This window comes from Mesoplodon densirostris, chromosome 10 (assembly GCF_025265405.1).
Source record: "Mesoplodon densirostris isolate mMesDen1 chromosome 10, mMesDen1 primary haplotype, whole genome shotgun sequence".
Taxonomy (NCBI): Eukaryota; Metazoa; Chordata; class Mammalia; order Artiodactyla; family Ziphiidae; genus Mesoplodon; species Mesoplodon densirostris.
In genome coordinates, this window is record NC_082670.1 from 70,308,615 (window position 1) to 70,329,329 (window position 20,715).

General features: G+C 51.3%; 1 protein-coding gene across 2 annotated transcripts; it reads right to left on the bottom strand.

Moving 5' to 3' along the window:
* Positions 1-100: 100 nt before the first annotated feature.
* Positions 101-20,425, bottom strand: SHISA5 (shisa family member 5). 2 transcript variants are annotated; one of them, XM_060111250.1, is made up of 6 exons: positions 20,234-20,425; positions 16,657-16,813; positions 8,062-8,145; positions 1,734-1,849; positions 1,371-1,583; positions 101-1,289 (listed from the first exon to the last, which is right to left on the bottom strand). In XM_060111250.1, exons 1-6 carry the CDS (start codon positions 20,370-20,372, stop codon positions 1,210-1,212), a joined length of 789 nt encoding a protein of 262 aa, XP_059967233.1. In that variant the 5' UTR covers positions 20,373-20,425; the 3' UTR covers positions 101-1,209. The 2 variants fall into 2 exon arrangements, with proteins under 2 accessions (XP_059967233.1, XP_059967234.1); XM_060111251.1 differs by lacking the exons at positions 8,062-8,145; positions 16,657-16,813; positions 20,234-20,425 and adding an exon at positions 3,244-3,346.
* Positions 20,426-20,715: the final 290 nt, after the last annotated feature.

The window sequence follows — 20,715 nt, forward strand, 5'->3', positions numbered from 1 at the left end:
AGCCCAATACAAGTAGGGAAAACAAGGAACTTCAAATACTGGGTGGAAATGATACCTAGTCTAAAACCCAACCCCAGCAGCCAAGAAAGGAGACAGCAGCTCCAAATAGTTGGATTTATTATAAACAAGGGTGCAGACCCTAGACTCCAAAACACATCAACAGGTGCAAAGCTACTATGTGGTGAGACGTTAAGGGAGGGATAGGGAACACCGAGGTATGTGTCTGGGCCAGAGCAGCCACCAAGGGTTCCCGCCACCTTTAGTCTAGACGACACCTTGGCCCAGGCGTCCCCACTGCCAAGACAAACTGTGGCCTGGGGTACAGGAGCTGGAAAGCCTGTGAGGCTGGTGCTGGGGAAGCAGGGACTATCAGACATCAGAGTTCCTCTGCTCTCGGGGGCAGTTTTCCTCCAGGACCCAGGGGTTTCAGCCTCACAGCAACTATTACACACATTTTGAAACAGAAAACAGGCAAAATACTTAGCTAAAAGTAAAACAAAAACACTGCAGGGAGGACACCTGAGTGTGTAGGTGGACAGAGGCCACCCTGCCCACTTAAGGTGGTGGCCAGAGCCAACCAGGGCAGCCAGAACCGAGGATAAATGTGGCCCTCCAGGTGGTCCCAGGAAGGATGCAAGAACACAGACCAGGCAGACAGCTCTCAGGGGAGGGTGGGGCTCTGCCTGAGGTGTTTTGATATCAGGAGGCTGCCCACCCTCCACTGGGCATGGCACAGGCTCAGGAGCTATGGGAAAGGGTTGAGACCCACCTGTAGCCAGTTCCCAAGCCTCACCCACCCGCCTGCATCATGGCTCGGGTTCTTCAAAGACAAGCCTGGGGACAAGCCATGGCCTTGAGCAATGGCTAGCCATTCTGCAGAAACCGGAACACGTGTGCATCCTGCCGGCAAAAGTCTGTACTATCCTAGTGTGACAAGCCCCACTTGCTCTCCCTGGGGTGGTCTGGAAAAGAACTGTTCTTTGAATTTTGCTTGAGATTTCAGGAAGCATAATTTCGAGTGAGGAAGGCAACAAAGTGTGGTCCCAGCAACTCTGGCAAGGACTGTTCCCAGCCCCTCATTGGCATCACAAGAAGCCTCATGTACAAACAGGACACACACACCACGCACAGGGAGAAAAGGACCGTGCCTGCATACCCATTCACACACACATGACAGATCAAGTGGCAGCCAGAGATGCAAGGTTGTGCTCAGGGGGCTGCCTTCGGGGGGTCCATGTAGGCTGGATTGTAAGGAGGCTGGCTGGCAGGGTAGGGCATGGCTGCACCTCCTGAAAATAGAGAGGACACTGGTTGGCCGTGGGCATGGCTGCAGGGGGTCAGGCACAGTTGGAGTCAGTAGGGATACTCACCAGCCACTGTCTCATGGTAGGCAGGGGGGCCCATGGGCTGGGCCAGGTAGGGTGGTGGGTACTGCATGGGGTATTGCGCTGCTGGCATCCCTGGCTGGGGGGGCATGGAGTGGTAGCCCTGGTACGTTGGTCCAGGGTAGCTGGGCGGCATACTTGGAGCTTGCGAGTAAGGGGTGTGCACTACTGTGGTGGCCGTGGTGGTAGTCACGACCGCTGAAAAGAGAGTCCCAGTTAGGACCCTCAGGCCTGCCACCCCTCCCTCCAGCTCAGCTCCGTCAAGCCCCTGGTAAACCACGCCCACCACCGGGGTCGGCACCCTCACACAAGGGGTCACAGTGGGGCAGGTGGGCTGAGGATGCTTACGACGCGGTCGGCAACACATCTTGTACAAATAGCAGCAGGAGCAGGTGAAGCAGATGATGATGGTGACAACGGAGAGCACAAAGATGGTCAGTCCGACGGCCACAGTCGTTCCAAACCTGCCAAAAAGCCAGTCAAGGCCCAGGGCCTCTCTCCCCTACCCAGGACCAGCAGTCCACACCACACCCATTCCCAAGGTGCACCCCTCTTGCCAGAGGAGACTCTGGGCAACACAGATAGAGCAACCTCTGGGGTATGTAGCTTGAGCCTGTTTCAGCCTCAGGTGTTTCCTCAAGTGTAAAATGGGGTTGACTGAGAGTCCATGTGAGGCCCCTCGCCCGGGGTGGGGGGCCCTGGCCACACCCTCAGGAGCATGGGAGAGAGTTCTTCAGGTGCCTCCCCCATATACACATCTTGTCTACCCCCACCGAGCCAGCGGCAGATGCCCATCGAGTACACGCCACAAGCCAAGCACTGTGTGGCTTGAACCAAAAACTCAGAGGTGGGCGAGACAGACCAACTCATGGCCTCTGGGAGCCCACAGATTATTAGAGGAGGCAGGTGTTGAAGGGAAAATGACTCAGGAAGCACAGGTAACGAAAACGGGGAGAAGTTCCAGGAAAGGGAAGAATGGTGTGGCCAGGACAGTGAAGAGAGGCACGCAGCGAGCCCAGGGTAGGGCTGCTGGCCCCCGGAGTGACGGTGAGCTTGCTGGGTGCCAAGCACTGTGCCAGGTGTCCACATACACCCTCGCTCTGACCAGAAGGGCAGATGGGTAAACTAAGAGCCAGGCGGGGCTGGAGGGGCCCTGCCTTCTGGAAGAGGCCGCCTCCCTGCCCACGCAGGCCCCTCAGCAAGGACCAGGACCAAGTGGAGAGCCCGCCCCCCGAGAACGCAGGCCATGGGTGGGAAGTTCACCAAAGCCGACCTTCAAGGGCACAGCCACAGCCCCAAGCTGTCCTCCCTTCTTCCCCGAGGCCAAGCAGTGTTCCAGTAAAAGGCAACAGCACCAAGCACATCAAAACATGGAAGGGGCTTGGTGAGCTTTAGGCATTCGCCTCCCCTGAGGCCTGGGGGAAGTCTGGGCACCCCCCTTTGCCCCACCTTGGGTGGAGGGTCTTCCATCTCACAGCCCAGATGGGCAGGACAAGCTCAGCAAGGCCCGGCGCACAGCTTTGGGACAGACTAAGGACAGACCCTTCACACTCCAGACTCAAAATACCTGACTGCGTTCATAAAATAGGAGCCATCGGCCACTGTGAGGCCCAGAACAAGGCCCCAAGACAGGACCGTCAGGAGGTACCTTCCTGCCTAACCAGGGGAGCCTGTCACTGCTCCTCACCCACAGGCTCCTCCCAGACCCTCCACTGACCCAGGGATGTAGACACGCACACCCATGTTCACACGCAATCAATAGCACTCAACTGTAGGGCCACCACCACCGATCTCTAATCTCTCTCTTTCTCTCTCTTCTGTCTCTGTCTCTGACACACAGTATGGCGCCCAAGCTCACCCCATGTTAGCCTCCACCTTCACTCAGGGGCCTCCTGCACCCCCGGACTTCCCCTTTCCATTATGAGGCCACTCGGTTTCAATCTCCTCCCCTTTCCAGGAAAAGTAAAGCAAATCTCCTCGGCCCTCCCCTACGCCTGACGTCAGAGGCAGGAAGGAGAGATGCGGGGCCTCTTAAAGACACAGTGGGCTGGCGGGCGCCCCAGCTGCTCCCAGCTGCGCTCCAAACTGGGGCCAGGAGTGGGGAGGGAAGTGCTCGGCTGTCTTCCCAGCTGTCTTCCCGGAGCTGCCTCCCCAGCCCTGCCTGCCCTGGCCCAGCTTCTCTACCCCACTGTCCAGGAGAGCACTACCACGGGGTCTAAGACATGCCCCGCCTAGGGTCCCCAAACCACGCTCCTGCTCCGCCCAGCTCAGCCAGCCAGCCCTGTTCCAGCAGTCCCCTCGATGGGCTCCTTCAGCCATTTAAGCCCACCAGCAGACCCGGGGGCCCGCCGGCCCATCCCCTCAGCTCCTCCTCTCCCACCAACATGCTCCAAGCCACAAACCTGCCTGAACCTGAACCTGCCTCACCAGGAAGATGCAGATGCCTCCCCAAGTCCCCTTGGCCACCCTGTCAGGTCTTATCTTGTCACTCCTGCTTGAAAGCCTAGTATGGCTCCTGTAGCTCCTGGGGTCACACAGGAATTTGCTTTATAATTTACTTGTTAAACTTTGTGTGATGTGTATCTGTATGTTTCTCTCTCTGTCTCTGTGTGTGTGTGTGTGTGTATATATATATATATATATATACATACATATATAATAGTTGATAATAAAAGGAAAAAAATCTAGGATTTGTCTCATCAGATAGTAACACTTACAATAGGCAAATGTTAATCTTAATTAAAAGTCTAAATAAGATAAAACTTGTGTGGCCTGGGACTCCCACCCTCCCTCCTGTGTGCTCCAGCCACATCACCCACCTTTTCAGCTTTTGAAAGCACCATGCTGTGTCCTACCTCAGGGCCTTTGCACACGCAATTCCTCCTGCCCAACTGCCCCATCTGCTCTTCTCTTCCTCCCACCCCTACACAATTAATTCTTGGTCCCTTTTCAGACCTCAGCTCAAAACATCACTTCCTCAGGGACACCTTCCCTGACCATGCAGATGAGGTCAGGCTCCTCGATAAGTGCTCTTACAAATCAAATTCTTGTCTACCTCAGTTTATAAACACACACTCCTTTGTGTGAGCGTTTGATTAATGTGCATCTTACCTCCAGCCTGTGGATTCATGGATGCACAGACTGCACCAGCTCTGGACCATCACTGTATCTCCAGTGCCTGGCCATACAGGAAGTGCTCAATAAGTATTTAACAAACGAATAAATTCACTCAGGGACCCCATGGGCAGCACCTAGTAGACAGCAAGGCACATTGCCCTGAGGAACAGCAATATTTGAGGGGTGGTTGCAGAGTGGGGCAGGGGCCTGTGGCCACAACAGCCCACAACACTAATGGAAGCACACCTCTGAGAGGAAGGAATGGGGCTTCCCAAGGCTGAGGTTACCTCCCAGATCAAGGAGCCCAAAGGCCAAGTTCAGAAGGCAGAGTTGGCCTAGGCAGGAAGGGACAGAAGGCCAGGGGAACAAGAGCCCAGGCAAGGAGCTTGCAGCGGGGCTGACTGGGACGGTCCCTAGGAGGCCAAAGACTTCCAACGCCCAGACACCGAGAGGGACACCAGCACTGTCACCGCGATGCTGGCCAGGCAGCAGGCGGCCGTGACACAGGGGGCGAGAGAGCTGCGGAAAGAGCGCGGTGGGGGCTGAGGACCGACACAGGTTGGCGATGCCCACACCTCACCTAGTGGACCCCCCTGCCCTCCCCCTGCACCAGCACAGCAGAGTCACGCAGAGGGTCAGCAGTGACCCGCCTGGAGCCTGGAGCCAGCAGTTCCGCCACTTGGGTGCTTCAAGACACACCATTCCTGCCTGATCGTCCTGTGAGTGAAAGGAGCTAGGAAGGGACAATGAAATCAGGACCCAAAAGAACCATGACAGGGAACCAAGGAAGCTCTGGGGAGGGAACCAGCCACTGACCATCAACAGGGCAGGACAGGAGTCACCTGCCAAAGTGGGGAGTGGGTGGAAGACCCACAGGTAACATGGCCACACCATGGGGAGCATGGAGCCCAGGCCATGACAGGCAGATGTGGTCTCATCTGCATCGCTGTGCTCTGAACTGGTGCCTCGTTCTTGGAGAACCCAAGGAGTCACCCAGAGGAAGAGCGGGCATAGGGGGGTGAAGTCCAAGAATGAAGGGGGAGGGGTCGGAGGTGGGGAGGGGGCAGAGCTGGCACAGGCCCCTTCAGCACATAAGGTCTTTCCCCTGTCAAGCGTCCCCCGAGTTTCCAACCAGGGCTGGACCCCACCAAGGAACCAATGCTCCAATGGACAAACAACAGTGCCCTTGGCCAAGGGGGCATCACACGAATGCTCACCCGAAAGGATGTCTCCTTGGGGCCCAGAGGGGCGACCACCTGGGGGCATCCACAGGAGACGTGTCACTTATGAGCCCATCCCTCCACCCTCCCAGCACCTGCTCCTGGAGCCCTAAACCTTTGTAAGGCAGGTGCTGTGTGCCACACTGGGGCTCTGCTCAGAAGCAGAGGAGAGGTGGGGCAGGATGGGGTGGGGGCCAAGGGGGCTGAGCAGCATCTGCACTCCCAGCAAATGGGCAAGATGGCCTGGTGGGGAGGCAGCGGGGCACTCGCACCTCTGCACCTGCAGGAGGTGTGGGGAGATGCTCCTGAGCTGGCCCCGGGAAGCCACTTCTCCTCTGCCTCCTGGGGGACCTTGTTCTGCGGTGTGGAACCCATATTTCTCACACAGTGCTCAGTACTCACTCACAAGCCAGGCCACCTTCCACGTTCCTTCCCCCTCTCTGAACCCTCTCCAGCTCCTCCTGCAGCTGACCCTCAACACGCTCAATCCCACCCAAATCCGAGCCCTTCACCCGAAACCTACACCTCCTCTGTCCTGTATCCCCCCATGCAGGGCAGAGAGCAGGACACCACACCGCGGCCCCTTCCCTGGCCACCTTCCTAGCAAGCAGCCTCACCTCACCTCACCCCGCCAGCCCAGCCTCTCTCTGGCCTACAACACCTGGACCAGGAAGCCATAGTCCAGGCTCCCCACCAGCTGCTGACATCCTCCGGGGAGCAGCCAGAGTGGTCTTCATCCTAAAACACCATTCAGACCCCAGCACTGCCCAGAGTCCTCCATGGTGCCTGCCCAGGACGAGGCCCACACTGGCTGGACGTCAGACCCCCATGTGGGGCCAACTGAAAGCCCACAGCCTCAGGCCTCAGCAACGGGGTGCTCCCTGCATGTAGAGGGAGTGGCGCTTCCAGGTCTCAGTCTCTGACCAACATAGGGAACAGGTCAGCGGGCACAGAGGGAGGACGCCCAGCCACGGTTGCCTAGGAGCAAAGCAGCACCTCTTCCCCTCCCCCACTCACAGGAGCCCTGCCCCAATGCCTCTGCAGCCAAAGAGGCCCACACTCACCCAGGCCCACAGGGCAAGATGGGACAGGACAAGAACCTGGACCCCACTACACAGGCCCAGAGCCCAAAGTCTCTTCCTCCAAAGGGGCAACCAGGCCTAGGTGGACCTTCTCAGAGGGGCTTCTAGATCCACCGAGGTAGAGGGCAGATGGCACGTGGAACAGACTCCGCCAGGAAAACACACAAGCAGCTGCATGCCCATTCCACCCATGCGAAACGTGCATCACAACACCCGTCATGGTGGCAACAAGACAGGGCAGGAACCTGGCCAAGGGGACTGGAGTTTGGGCGATTGGGGTATTCCCCGGGCCCCTGAAGGGAAGGCCCTGACAATAACCACGACCCACAAACCCTGACACAGACTGTGCATCATCAGTTATTCCTGCATATTTACTACACAATACTCACCCCATCACTCTGCACCCCGCACCATCATTGCCCCCATCACTTTCACCACTGCCACCATTACCCCAACACCAATACCCACCACCAGCATCCTTATCACATCTCCCTGTCACTGTCCCCCATCACCACCATCACCTCCTACCATCATACACCTGCCTGTCACCCCATTACATAGCCCCACCATAGCCCCCATTACCATCAGCCTCTACACCATCAACACGCACTACTCCCCCATTACCACACACCCACCACCATCTACCATCACCCTATCCTGGACCAGGAAGCCAGATGGGATAGGGATGCTGGTGGAGGGTATTGGTGTTGGGGTAATGGTGGCCGTGGTGACAGTGATGTGGGCAATGGTGGTGCGGGGTGCAGAGTGATGGGGTGAGTATTGTGGGGTAAAGATGCCGGGATAACTGATGAGGCACCGTCTCTGTGTCAGGGTTTGTGGGTTGTGGTTACTGTCAGGGCCTCTCCCCACCACCACTGCACCCAGCACCACCACACACTCAGCATTGCAGCCCCCATCATCTCATCCCTGCCACCACTGCTGCATCACTATCGCCTTTTGCCACTATCATCCCCATCACCTACACCCATAGGTCACCTGTGCCCACACCATCACCTAGGTCAGTATGAACACCCACACCTGGCCTTTCCATCGTGAACCCCCAACCACAGTCTCCCCCATCCTGGCACAATGATGAAGACACCCAACACAAGGATCAAAGATCCTGGAGGTCAGATATGGTGACAGCTTCTCTGGGGCTCTAGCCCAAGGACTCTGCCATCCCAGTCCCCACAGCCCTCCTGAGCCCCCTTGTCACCTCTTCCAGGAAGATGTACCCAGACTGCAGGTTTTACTTACCCAGACATGGGGTCGATGTCCAGGCTAGAGCGGAACTTCAGTGGCGAGCCCAGCTGTTCTGGTGGTTCCACATTGGTGGGGACGCTGCAAAGAGGAAACCTCACAATTAACACGCCTGCACCCCACCCAGCACACCGAGAACGAACAAACACTACCTTAGCACACACACAGAACATGCACGAAAGCCAACCCCATACTGGGCCAGAGAATTAGCCCTGGGGGCCTCTGGAGGACGGATATCAAACACACCAAGATCTCAGGCTACAAAGCCACACGTCCTTCTAAAGTGTACATGGAACATTCTCTAGGACAGACCACATGTGAGGCCACAAAACCAGTCTCAAGAGATCTGAAAAGACAGTTATCATACAAAGTATCTTCAACCACAATGGGATGAAGTTATAGATCAGTAACAAAAGACACACGCCACAAAGCTAAAGAAAAAAATCCTAAAAAAAAAACCCTCAAACCTTGGGAAACTAACATATTACAGCAACAACAACAACAAAAGAACTGTGGCTTAAATAAGAAATCATAGAGGAAATTAAGAAATCTGTAAAACTGAATAATAATAAAAATACCACTGGTCAAAATTTGTGAAACACAGCTGAAGGGTTCTTAGAGGGAAATTATAGCTTTAATACTGAGATGGTAGTAAACTGAAGAAGATGGGGAAAATGTAATAGAACGAACCTCCCAAACAAGAAGGGAATTAATAAAGATAAGTGCAGGGCTTCCCTGGTGGCGCAGTGGTTGAGAGTCCGCCTGCCGATGCAGGGGACACGGGTTCGTGCCCCGATCCCGGAAGATCCCACATGCCGCGGAGCGGCTGGGCCCGCGAGCCATGGCCGCGGAGCCTGTGTGTCCGGAGCCTGTGCTCCGCAACGGGAGAGGCCACAGCAGTGAGAGGCCCGCGTACAGCAAAAAAAAAAAAAAAAAAAAAGATAAGTGCAAAAATAAAAGAGAATAGCAGCCATGGAAAATAATAGAGAAGATTAACAGAACCAAAGCTGGTGGACCTCTGGCAAGGCTAATCAAGAAAAGGAGAAAAGACGCAAAAAGATAAAAATACAGAATGAACAGAGGTAAACTATAGACACAACAGAGATTTTAAAAATAATAACTGTCTGGGAATTCCCTGGTGGTCCAGTGATTAGGACTTGGCGCTCTCACTGCCGAGGCCTGGGTCCAATCCCTGGTCAGGGAACTAAGATCCCACAAGCCTCATGGTGCGGCCCCCCTCCCCAAAATGATAATAACTGTTTGAATTGAACAAACCACCTGTGAAAAGGCATTTTTGAAACAAATGGAGGCAACTGAAGACAGACTAGTACAGAAAGCTATTAATGAACTGCTGTTAATTGTGCCAAGTGTGTTCCTGATATACGATTATATTTCTTTCTAAAGGACTCACTTCTGCAGATAACTAACATTTAAGGAGAAACTTTTATGCCTGGGATGGGTTTTAAAATAATCCAGAAAACAAAAGTAGTGGGAGGTATATGGAACACTAACGTCAGAGTATTGATAACTATGGGAGCAGGTGATGGATATATGGATGTATTATTCTCTCTGCTTTTGTATGTATTTGAAAATTCTCAAAATAAATTCTCAAAAAATTAACAAAATAAAATTCAAGAAGCAAACAAAAAAATGCAAGAGCATTAGGAACAACTATACCGTACTAAATCTGAAGGACAAGTAAAGCTGAGAAGAAAATATTTTTTAAAAATTCAGTGTGTGTGCTTTGGCAAGCAATAACAAGAGTAAAGCACACCAAGCTGGGATGCAGGGAGGGCGGGGGGAGTGTGTGGCTGGGAAGAGACTTCCATGGAGGTGGGCCTGGCATCTGAAGTCCCTTTTCTCCTGGGGGCATTAGGCTATTGCAGAGGGGCAGCTGAGAGCAGCATTTCTGAAAGCCTCAAGTGGTAGAAATTATATCCAGAGGCCAGCAGGTGGGCAAGCCCTGATGATTCCCACTCACATGGGCTGGGTCCTGAAAAGCAAGGAGAAACTCAGCAAGAGTTTCTCAGCTCAGCTCTGCAATTAGGCCAAGGTGACCTTAGAGTGCTCAGTCCCCGGCAAAAGCAATATCAATCCTCCCTGGAGGAAGTCCTAAGGTCCAAATGTCTACAATCAATTTTGCAAATGCAATGTTTGGCACACAACTGAAGATTTTCAGGAACACTAGGACACTAGACAACATGACTAGAAAACAACAGAAACAACTGACAATAGAAATATCCACAGGGGCTTCAAATATTGAAGTTATCACACCCTGACATTAAAACAAAACATACTTTGGGCTTCCCTGGTGGCGCAGTGGTTGAGAGTCCGCCTGCCGATGCAGGGGACACGGGTTCGTGCCCCGGTCCCGGAAGATCCCACATGCCGCGGAGCGGCTGGGCCCGCGAGCCATGGCCGCGGAGCCTGTGTGTCCGGAGCCTGTGCTCCGCAACGGGAGAGGCCACAGCAGTGAGAGGCCCGCGTACAGCAAAAAAAAAAAAAAAAAAAAAAAAAAAAAAAAAAAAAAACATACTTTAAGATAACTAATAAGAACCTGCTTTATAAAAATGAAATTAAATTAAATTTAAAAACAAATACTTTGGGACTTCCCTGGTGGCACAGTGGATAAGACTCCGCACTCCCAATGCAGGAGGCCCTCATCAGGGAACTAGATCCCACATGCATGCTACAACTAAGAGTTCACATGCCACAACTAAGGAGCCCATGTGTCGCAAATGAGAAGCCCACATGCCACAACTAAGGAGCCCACCTGCTGCAACTAAGGAGCCAGCGAGCTGCAACTAAGTAGCCCACCTGCCACAACTAAGACCCAGTGCAGCCAAATAAGTAAATAAATATTAAAAAACAAAACAAAACAGACTTTGTTCAAGGAGATGAAAGGAAAAAAATTAAGCAGTTTAGGAGAACTTGAAATATAAAAAAGAAACAAAAATTCTAGAACTAAAAAATTACACAAAAAAATAATAATTTATGGGCTTCCCTGGTGGTGCAGTGGTTGAGAGTCCGCCTGCTGATGCAGGGGACGCGGGTTCGTGCCCCGGTCCGGGAAGATCCCACATGCCATGGAGCGGCTGGGCCCGTGAGCCATGGCCGCTAAGCCTGCGCGTCTGGAGCCTGTGCTCCACAACAGGAGAGGCCACAACAGTGAGAGGCCCGCGTACCGCAAAAAATATATATAATAATAATAATAATAATAATAATTTATTAGACACAGTGCAAGATATAATTAAACAACTGGAGGATAGGCCCAAACAAATATACGTACACTAAAAAAGCATGGAGACACAAAAAGATGGTAAATGTAAATACAAAAGAGAGTAGGTGAAATATGGAATACAGTTTACAAAAGGTCTTACATATGTGTAATTAGAGTCCTAGAGGGAGAAGTGTGAGAATGGGGCAGAAGCAATATTTAAAAAGATGATGACTGGAGTTACTCAGTTTTCCTGGATATCTCCCATAAATGCAGGAGATATGCATGCTATTAAAATTGTTTGTTTTTCTCCTAGCAAAAACAAAAACAAAAAAAACAAGCCAAAAATTCCAGAAGTACTGTGAACCCCAAGCAGCAAAAATTCAAAGAAAACCACACTAAGGCACATCATAGTAAAACTGCTGAAAACCAAATACAAAGAGGAAAAACTTAAAAATTAGTCAGGGAAAAGATATGTTGCTTGCAAAGGAGCAATAATAAAGCCATCAGCTGATTTCTCAACAGAAACAACAGACATCAGGAGTTAATGGAATGAGCGAACTTCCCTTTTGGTCCAGTGGTTAAGACTCTGCCTTCCTAATGCAGAAGGCCTGGTCAGGGAACTACATCCCATATGCCACAACTAAAGATCCTACACACCACAATAAAGACCCGACGCAGCCAAATAAATAAATAAATATTAAAAAAAAAAAAAGAAGACAATGGAATGAAATCTTCAAAGTGCTGAACTTTGGGGCTTCCCTGGTGGTGCAGTGGTTAAGAATCCACCTGCCAATGCAGGGGACATGGGTTTGAGCCATGGTCCAGGAAGATCCCACATGCCATAGAGCAACTAAGCCCGTGTGCCACAACTACTGAGCCTCCGCTCTAGAGCCCGTGAGCCACAACTACTGAGCCTGCACGCCTAGAGCCCGTGCTCCACAACAGGAGAGGCCACCATAATGAGAAGCCCACAGACTGCCACGAAGAGTAGCCCCCACTCACCACAACTAGAGAAAGCCCGTGCGCAACAACGAAGACCCAACGCAGCCAAAAATAAATAAATTACTTAATTATTTAAAAAATCACTTAGACAGGGGCTTCCCTGGTGGCACAGTGGTTGAGAATCTGCCTGCCAATGTTGCGGAGCAACTGGGCCCGTGAGCCACAACTACTGAGCCTGCGCGTCTGGAGCCTGTGCTCCGCGACAAGAGAGGCCGCGATAGTGAGAGGCCCGCGCACCGCAATGAAGAGTGGCCCCCACTTGCCGCAACTAGAGAAAGCCCTTGCACAGAAACGAAGACCCAACACAGCTATAAATAAATAAATAAATAAATAAATTTTTTTAAAAAAATCACTTAGACAATATTGAAGAATATCAAAGCTTATTATAAAGACACAGTAATTGAGTCTGCTTTAGCCCAGGGATAGACAAACAGACCAATGTAACATAATAGAGAGCCTAGAGACAGCCACGCATATGTGGACACTCAATCTGTAACAAACTTGGCACTGTAGAATGATAGAAAAAAAGGATAGTTTTCTCAATAAGTGGTGCTGGGTCAACTGAATACCCAAATTAAAAAATGAAATTTGATCTCTACTTACATGCACTACTACTACTAGGCATACTTAAAAGAAATCCATATACATGTGCACCAAAAGATATGTACAAGGATGCTCAAAGAAGCATTATTTGTTATAGCAGAAGGAAGGAAGGAAGGAAGGAAGGAAGGGAGGAAGGGAGGGAGGGAAGGAAGAAACAATCCAGTTGTCCATCAACATTAAAATGGATCAACTGTGGTATAAAACTTAACATACACCAATGGAAATGAACAGACAACACAACATGGATGAAACTCACATGTTGAGAGAAAGAAACCAGATAGGAAATAGATGTATGATGTCATGTGTATGTCTCTGTGTGTGTGTAACACGTATAGCAGTTTAATGGTTACCTATGGGGATAACAGAGGGAATACTGATTGGTAAGTAACATGAGGGGGCTTCTGGGATGCTGTGATGTGCTAATTCTTGCCCTGGATAGGTGGTGGTTACGTGGATGTGGATGTGTTTACTCTGCAGTAATTCACTGAACTGTATGCTTTATATTTGTATACTTTTATGTATGTATGATATATACTGCCCCCAACCCCAATAAAAAAACTAAACTATAGAACTTAGGGATGCATGTTTGGGTATTACAGCTCTAAAGAAAAGCAAGGCTATATAAAAGTTAGAATTATCACTATCTTAGTGGGATGAGAGGAGAGACAGTGATTGGGAGTAAGCTCAACAGGACTTCTGATATCTTGACCTGCATAGTGATCATGCAGATATTTGCTTTGTGATAAATCACTGAGTTGTACATTTATTTTAATGCAGTTTTCTGTATGTGAATTATATGTTACAACATAACAGAACAAAAACCAATCTCAAGGAATGAGTTTAACAGCAGATTAGACACTTGAAGAATTGAATGAACTGAAAGTTTAGAAGACATTATCCAGAATGCATCAGAGAGATGAAAATATGGAAGAGAGACTAGGAGATGTGGACACTGGAGGAGAAGATGCAGCATGTATAAATGGAGTCCCAGAAGGAAAGGAGACGGAGGAAGGGCAATACTTAAAGAATAGCAGAGTATTTTCTAGAACTCATGAAAGACATTAAACCACAGACTTAAGAAGCTCAAACATAACATCATAAATTTTTAAAAATCTATACCTAGATATATCATAGTGTAACTGAAGAATACCAAAGACAAGAAAAGAAAAATCTTAAAAAGATGTCATAAGGAAAAAAAAAGATTTCTTTTAAATGATGGACAACTGACTATTGAGCTGATGTCTCAACAGAGATAATGGAAGTCAGAGAAAATAACCATCAACTTAAGTCCTTCTCAGATATTCTTTAAGAATGAGATCAACATAATTTACCATATTAACAGAATAAAAATAGAAAAATCATCCAATTATCTCTAAAGATGCAGGAAAAATATCTGACAAAATTCAAGATCCCTTCATGATTAAAACTCCAAGCAAACTGGGAACAGAAGGGAACTTCCTCAACCCAATAAAGGACACCTATGAAAAAGCTACAGCTAGCATCATACCTAATAGTGAATGCTTTCTCCCTAAAATTGAGAACAAGACAGGGATGTCTGTTCTCACCATTTCTATTCATCATTGTACTGAATGTTCTGGCCAGTGTGATGAGACAAGAAAAAATAAAAGTATACAGATTGAAAAGAAGTAAATATGGGACTTCCCTGGTGGTGCAGTGGTTAAGAATCTGCCTGCTAATTCAGGGGACACGGGTTCAAGCCCTGGTCCGAGAAGATCCCACATGCCTCAGAGCAACTAAGCCCGTGGGCCACAACTACTGAGCCTGCGGTCTAGAGCCCACAAGCCACAGCTACTGAGCCCACATGCCACAACTACTGAAGCCCATGTGCCTAGAGCCCATGCTTCACAACAAGAGAAGCCACCGCAATGAGAAGCCCGCGCACCTCAAAGAGCAGCCCCCACTCGCCGCAACTAAAGAAAGCTCACATGAAGCAACAAAGACCCAATGCAGACAATAAAAAAATAAATAGGGCCTCCCTGGTGGCGCAGTGGTTGAGAGTCCGCCTGCCGATGCAGGGGATACGGGTTCGTGCCCCGGTCTGGGAGGATCCCATATGCCGCGGAGCGGCTGGGCCCGTGAGCCATGGCTGCTGGGCCTGCGCGTCCGGAGCCTGTGCTCCGCAACGGGAGAGGCCACAACAGTGAGAGGCCCACATACCGCAAAAAGAAAAAATAAATAAATAAATAAATAAATAAAAGAAAAAGAAGTAAACAGTAGAAGAAAAAAATGGAATGAAAACAAACCAAAACAATACAGTAAGTGAAAAAGAAAGAAATATAGAACAGGAAAGACAAATATAAAGCACAAAACAAGATAGCAAATATTGAATGTAATCCTAGAAATAGCAATAATTACATTAAACTTAAATGGAATAAATCCTCCTGTTTTTTAAAGCTACCAGAATAAATTTTTTTAAAAAAAAGAAAGAAGAGGGCTTCCCTGGTGGCGCAGTGGTTGAGAGTCCGCCTGCCAATGCAGGGGACACGGGTTCGTGCCCCGGTCTGGGAAGATCCCACATGCTGTGGAGCGGCTGGGCCCGTGAGCCATGGCCGCTGAGCCTGCACGTCCGGAGCCTGTGCTCCTCAACGGGAGAGGCCACAACAGTGAGAGGCCCGCATACCGCAAAAAAAAAAAAAAAAAAGAAAGAAGACATTTATAAAATGTAAAAACAGCAAAATGGCAACAGTAAAACGGTAGAATATGATCCATCAGGTATACAGCCTGGTGTCGCCATTCCCCAGAGAAATTGCAACTCCTTAGTCAGTAACTACATGCATCTCTCTGACCTGGCAATTTGCTCCACTGTACTTGGCAAGAAATTCTCACATGGCTCTGTAAAGGAGGAAGTATATGAGGATGCCCATCGCAGTTATCTATGATAGCAAGTTTTGGACTCACACTACAAAGAATACATGGCAGTGATGGGCACAGGCCAGATGTACACACAGCAATGTGGATGGGTCTTACAAACACTGCACTGACTGCAAAAAGTAAGAGGGTTCACTGTGCCCACAGAATATAAACTTTGCAATACAAATAATCGAAAGAATACAACAGACTGACTGGTTGCCTACAGAATAAGAGGGGAATGGAATGGTCATGGGAGATTAAAATAACATGGTGTAAGATGGTGGAGGGCTGGTCTTGCCCAGACCAATGATGGTCACCTGCCATGAGCTGAGCAGTAATGACTACCTCAACCCTCTATACCTGTGGCCAAACACAAACGAAACACCCAATGTGGCAAAGGGAGACACACACAGGGTCCTAGAACCTTGGTTCCAGCCTATGAAACAGTGTAAACCCAAGATGCAGTGTAAATCCACGGGCCATGGCAAGAGGACATAGGCATGGCCCACAGTTGGCTACACGCCCATGCACTATGCCCTCCAGGGTCCACAAGATGATACCTGCACAAATCACATACAACCCCCAACCAGGTGCACGCACACACTGCGGGGTACACTCATGCCAAGGTGTCCACCCTGAGGACACGTTGGTACAAGTACACACCCAGGGTTGAGCCACAGGGCCTGCTGAGGCCACCAAACCCTGAGAAACCTGCTCAGCCCTCGAGAGTCGGGGAGAGAGGAACAAGGGACTACCTGAGCAGGGTCTGGGGAGTCTAGCCCAGGACAAGGACTCACCAGTCCCCCACCCTCAGTGATCTGCCACCATCTCGAGAGGGCTGAGAGGAAAGAGGGGCAGGCTCAGGCTGCCTACCTTGTGACCTCCAATGCACCCACCTGGCCTCCGGAACACCACACTCTTCCTCATTCCACACAAATTTCTTCAGCACATCAGAGCAGCAGTACTGGTCATAACAGGTGCCACAGCAGAAATCAGGACAGAACTTGGGGAAGAGGTTGCGTCCAGGGGAAACCATACACACCTCACTGTGGGCTGGAACAGAGAAACACACCGTTCATCTGTGGCCATGGGGCCAGGCCTCAGCCCTGTCCCAGCCAATACAGCCCCTTCCCCAGCAAGGCCAGCATGCCAGGCCATCTCTGAGCCATCCCACTCATTGGCTACCTCTGGCCACTGCCCCAACCAGCCTTGCCCTCTCCCCTGGGCCACAGCAGAGGTGCCAACCTGGGCTCCCTCCCTCTCCCACCAGTCCACTTGCCCTCCAGATGGGACAGTGAACTTTCTACGTGTGAGTCTGACTGAGCCACTCCCCACTCTCAGGCCATGGGATCAAGCCCAGAGTCCACAAAGCAGGGTCCAGACTACAAAGGACCTTGAAGGTCACCCCATTCTCTGCCCGTATTCTACCTGTTTCCCATCCTCCACCTTCAAATCTACCTACCCATCAAGGCCTTACTCCAGGCTCCCTCCTACAGAAGCCATCCAAGCCCAGCAGTCCCAGCTGCTGGGGACCAGGCACTGGACTGACTCGTTCTTTTTTTTTTTTTTTTTTGGCCACACTGCGCGGCATGCGGGATCTTAGTTCCCCCCTACATTGGGAGTGCAAAGTGGACTGACCCGTTCTTTTTTTTCTTTTTTTAATATTTTTTTAATTAATTTATTTTATTTACTATTTTTTATTTTTGGTTGCATTGGGTCTTTGTTGCTGTGCAGGGGCTTTCTCTAGTTGTGGTGAGCGGGGGCTACTCTTCGCTGTGGTGTGCGGGCTTACTGTGGTGCCTTCTCTTGTGGAGCACGGGCTACGGAAGCACGGGCTTCAGTAGTTGTGGCTCGAGGGTTCTAGAGTGCAGGCTCAGTAGTTGTGGCGCACGGGCTTGGTTGCTCGGCGGCATGTGGGATCTTCCCGGACCAGGGCTCGAGCCTGTGTCCCCTGCATTGGCAGGTGGGCTCTTAACCACTGTGCTACCAAGGGAGCCCAGACTGACCCATTCTTAATCCTCACTCCCTGTCCCTACTGCTCAGCCGCAGCAGCCTCAGCCCCTGCTGGACACTACGACTTCAGGAGCCGGCCCTCACAGACTATAGCTTTACAGCAGGCTGCCTCCTGACCAATTCACCATTGGCCACAGTCACTCCCACCACAGAAGTGTCCATGAGGTACTTAGCCCTGGGCTGGGCCTGCAGTAGGCACCTAGGAAATGTTTGTGCCCTCAGAGGCCAGGGCTCTGAGGCAATGGCACCATGTGGAGCCCCAGAACCATCACAAGGCTCTTAGCCAGAGGTGGGATCTAAGTATACCTGGCTGACAAGTGTGGAAAATGACCACAAAGTCTGCAAACTTCCAGGAAGATGTTGCAGCCAAATGTTCCCACGCATCCTTTGGCTACATTAGCACAGATCTAGTGCCCACCAGCAGGACAGAATGGTCCTGGATTCTGCCTAGACAGGCCCCAGATGCAACACCCAGTCCAGTAAGGCCCAGATGACTATGGTAGGCTGGGGATAGTCCTGATAAACCCTGAGGTAGAAAGTCATGGCACAGCACTGGGACTCTAAAGACCCAGCCTGGTCACGCCCCCAGGGCAGTGGGCAGTGTCTAGAGACCTAGCCTGGTTGGTATATTGAAAGGGAAAATTTGTCACCCCTAAATATTCCTCTTTGGGGACTTCCCTGGCAGTCCACTGTTAAGACTTCACCTTCCAATGCAGGGGTGTGGGTTCGATCCCTGATCGGGGAACTAAGATCCTACAGGCCTCGAGGCCAAAAAACCAAAACACAAAACAGAAGCAATATTGTAACAAATTCAATAAAGACTTTAAAATTGGTCCACATCCGAATAAATAAATAAATAAATAAATATTCCTCTTTGGCCTAAGGATTATTTTAAGCAGATTATTTTTAAGAAACTGCAGACATAGGAGAAGCTCTGAAAACTAAGAAGTTACCCTTTTGTAATAGAAATTTGTAAGTATAAAGGAAATCTCCATTTGTAAGGGTATCTCCCTCGCTGTACTAGGAAGAGGGGGATGACCTTATCTCTAGAATCCATGCTGAAGGCATAGATTTAAAGCTGCATAACAACCTTACCCTTTTCCTGGTAACTTCCCATAACTGACCCCCAATATCCTCTTTTGCCTTTAGTTCAAGATGGTATTTAAGGTGAGGGCTTCCACCATTTGGGGGAGTTACTCAGTTTTCCTGTGTCTCTCTCATGTACACAGGAGGTATGCATGTTGTTAAAATTTGTTTTTCTCCTGTTAATCTGTCTTACATCAATTTAATTATTAGACCAGTCAAAGAACCTAAAAGGCAAGAAGGGAACATTTTTGCTCCCCCACAGTATCATGCACCCTGGGGCCACTGGCAGAGCAAGGTCCAAAGACAGAGGCACTGACTGACGACCTTGAGAAGGGACAACTAGGAACGGGGTGGTTGGTGGGGGAGATGCTTTATTCCTGGCAGCTCCACGCAGAACCCTGCTCTGGGCAAAGCTGCAGGGCAGAGGATGGGACCGCCAACAGGCCCAACGTAGCCAGGTGTCCACCTGCCAGCAGGTACACTCAGCATGGCCCATGCTACTGGGAGGCTCGGGCAACCTACCTCCAGCAGGGCCATTACAGCCTTTACAGCCACAGCCCAGCCCAAGCGTCTAAGCTGGGCCTGAAGACACACACAGGTGAGTCTGTTTGAGCCAAAAGCCCATGACAACAAATGTTCTGATGCCCAGACGCTCTGAACCAGGCTGTCCAGACCTCACTGTACCAGAGAACAGGGCTCTACCTTCTCACTTTCCCAGGTCCTCCAGATTTGTCCCAGTCCCAAGGAAATAAAGTCCTTCCCTTGGAGGAAACCACGCACCCCAGGAGGATTTTTGGCTTCCTATGGAGGCGGATGGGGGCAGTGCGCTCTTCCAATCCCTACCCCTGAAAGGCCCCCAGCCTGGCTTCCGCCGTCTGTGATTCATCCGTCTACAATCAACACACACAGTTAGTGTGTCTCCTCCAACCCTGGGGGCCAGCTTCAGCAGTCTCCAGGAATACCAGGGCCATGGAGGCAGAGTGTGGAGGCTCCCAGCCAATAAACAGAGGCTGAGGGAAGGCCTCTGATGGAGGGGCCAGGCCTCCCTGCTGCCACCATGCCCCGCTAAGGCCAGGCAGGGAATCCTACCCACCACCCCCTTGGAACACTAAAGGACAGACACCGCCCCCCTCCCCATTCTACGACAGAACAATGATGGCAGCTGCCTGGGGTCTGGGCAGTGTCAGTGCTGACGGGAGGGAGGCTGGAGTGGAGGAGAGACCAGTCGTGGGGTCCGCTAACTGCCTCGAAGTTATTAGGGCCCGTCTGGGGTCACTGCGGGGACGGCGCTGCCCGGGCTCCTACCAGGGACGGCGCGGACGTGGCCACCCCCCATGCCTGCCGGGATAAACTCCCCCACCCGCCAAGACTCACCACCCGGAGGCGCTGGTAGCAGCAACAGCAACAGCAGCAGGATCCGAGGCGCTGGGGCCGGCGCGGCCATGGCTGAGCGGGTGGGCGGACGGACTGACGGTCGTAGCGCGGCCGCAACCTCAGCGACCCGTGCGGCCATCCGCTTCCTCGCCTCGCCTCGCCTCGCCTCGCCTCGCCCCGCCCCGGCCCGGCCCGGCCCGGCCCGGCCCGGCCCGGCCCGGCCCTGCCCAGCCGTTCCGGGAACCCCGCCCGGGAAGGAGAGGAGGGGAGGGGGAGGGCGAGGGAGGGGAAGCGCACGCCCCTCCCAGCCTCGGGGCTAGGCACGGTCCGGTGTCGGCCCGTCGGGACCCGCTCTCAGACACAGGCGACCACCGAAGTTGACTTCGGCTCTTGGGGCCCTGTCCGCCCCCAACCCCAGTCCCCACCCTGGGGCCCGGAGGGGGTCTCTGAGGGGATCTGCTTCCTAGCACTTGAGTGCCTGT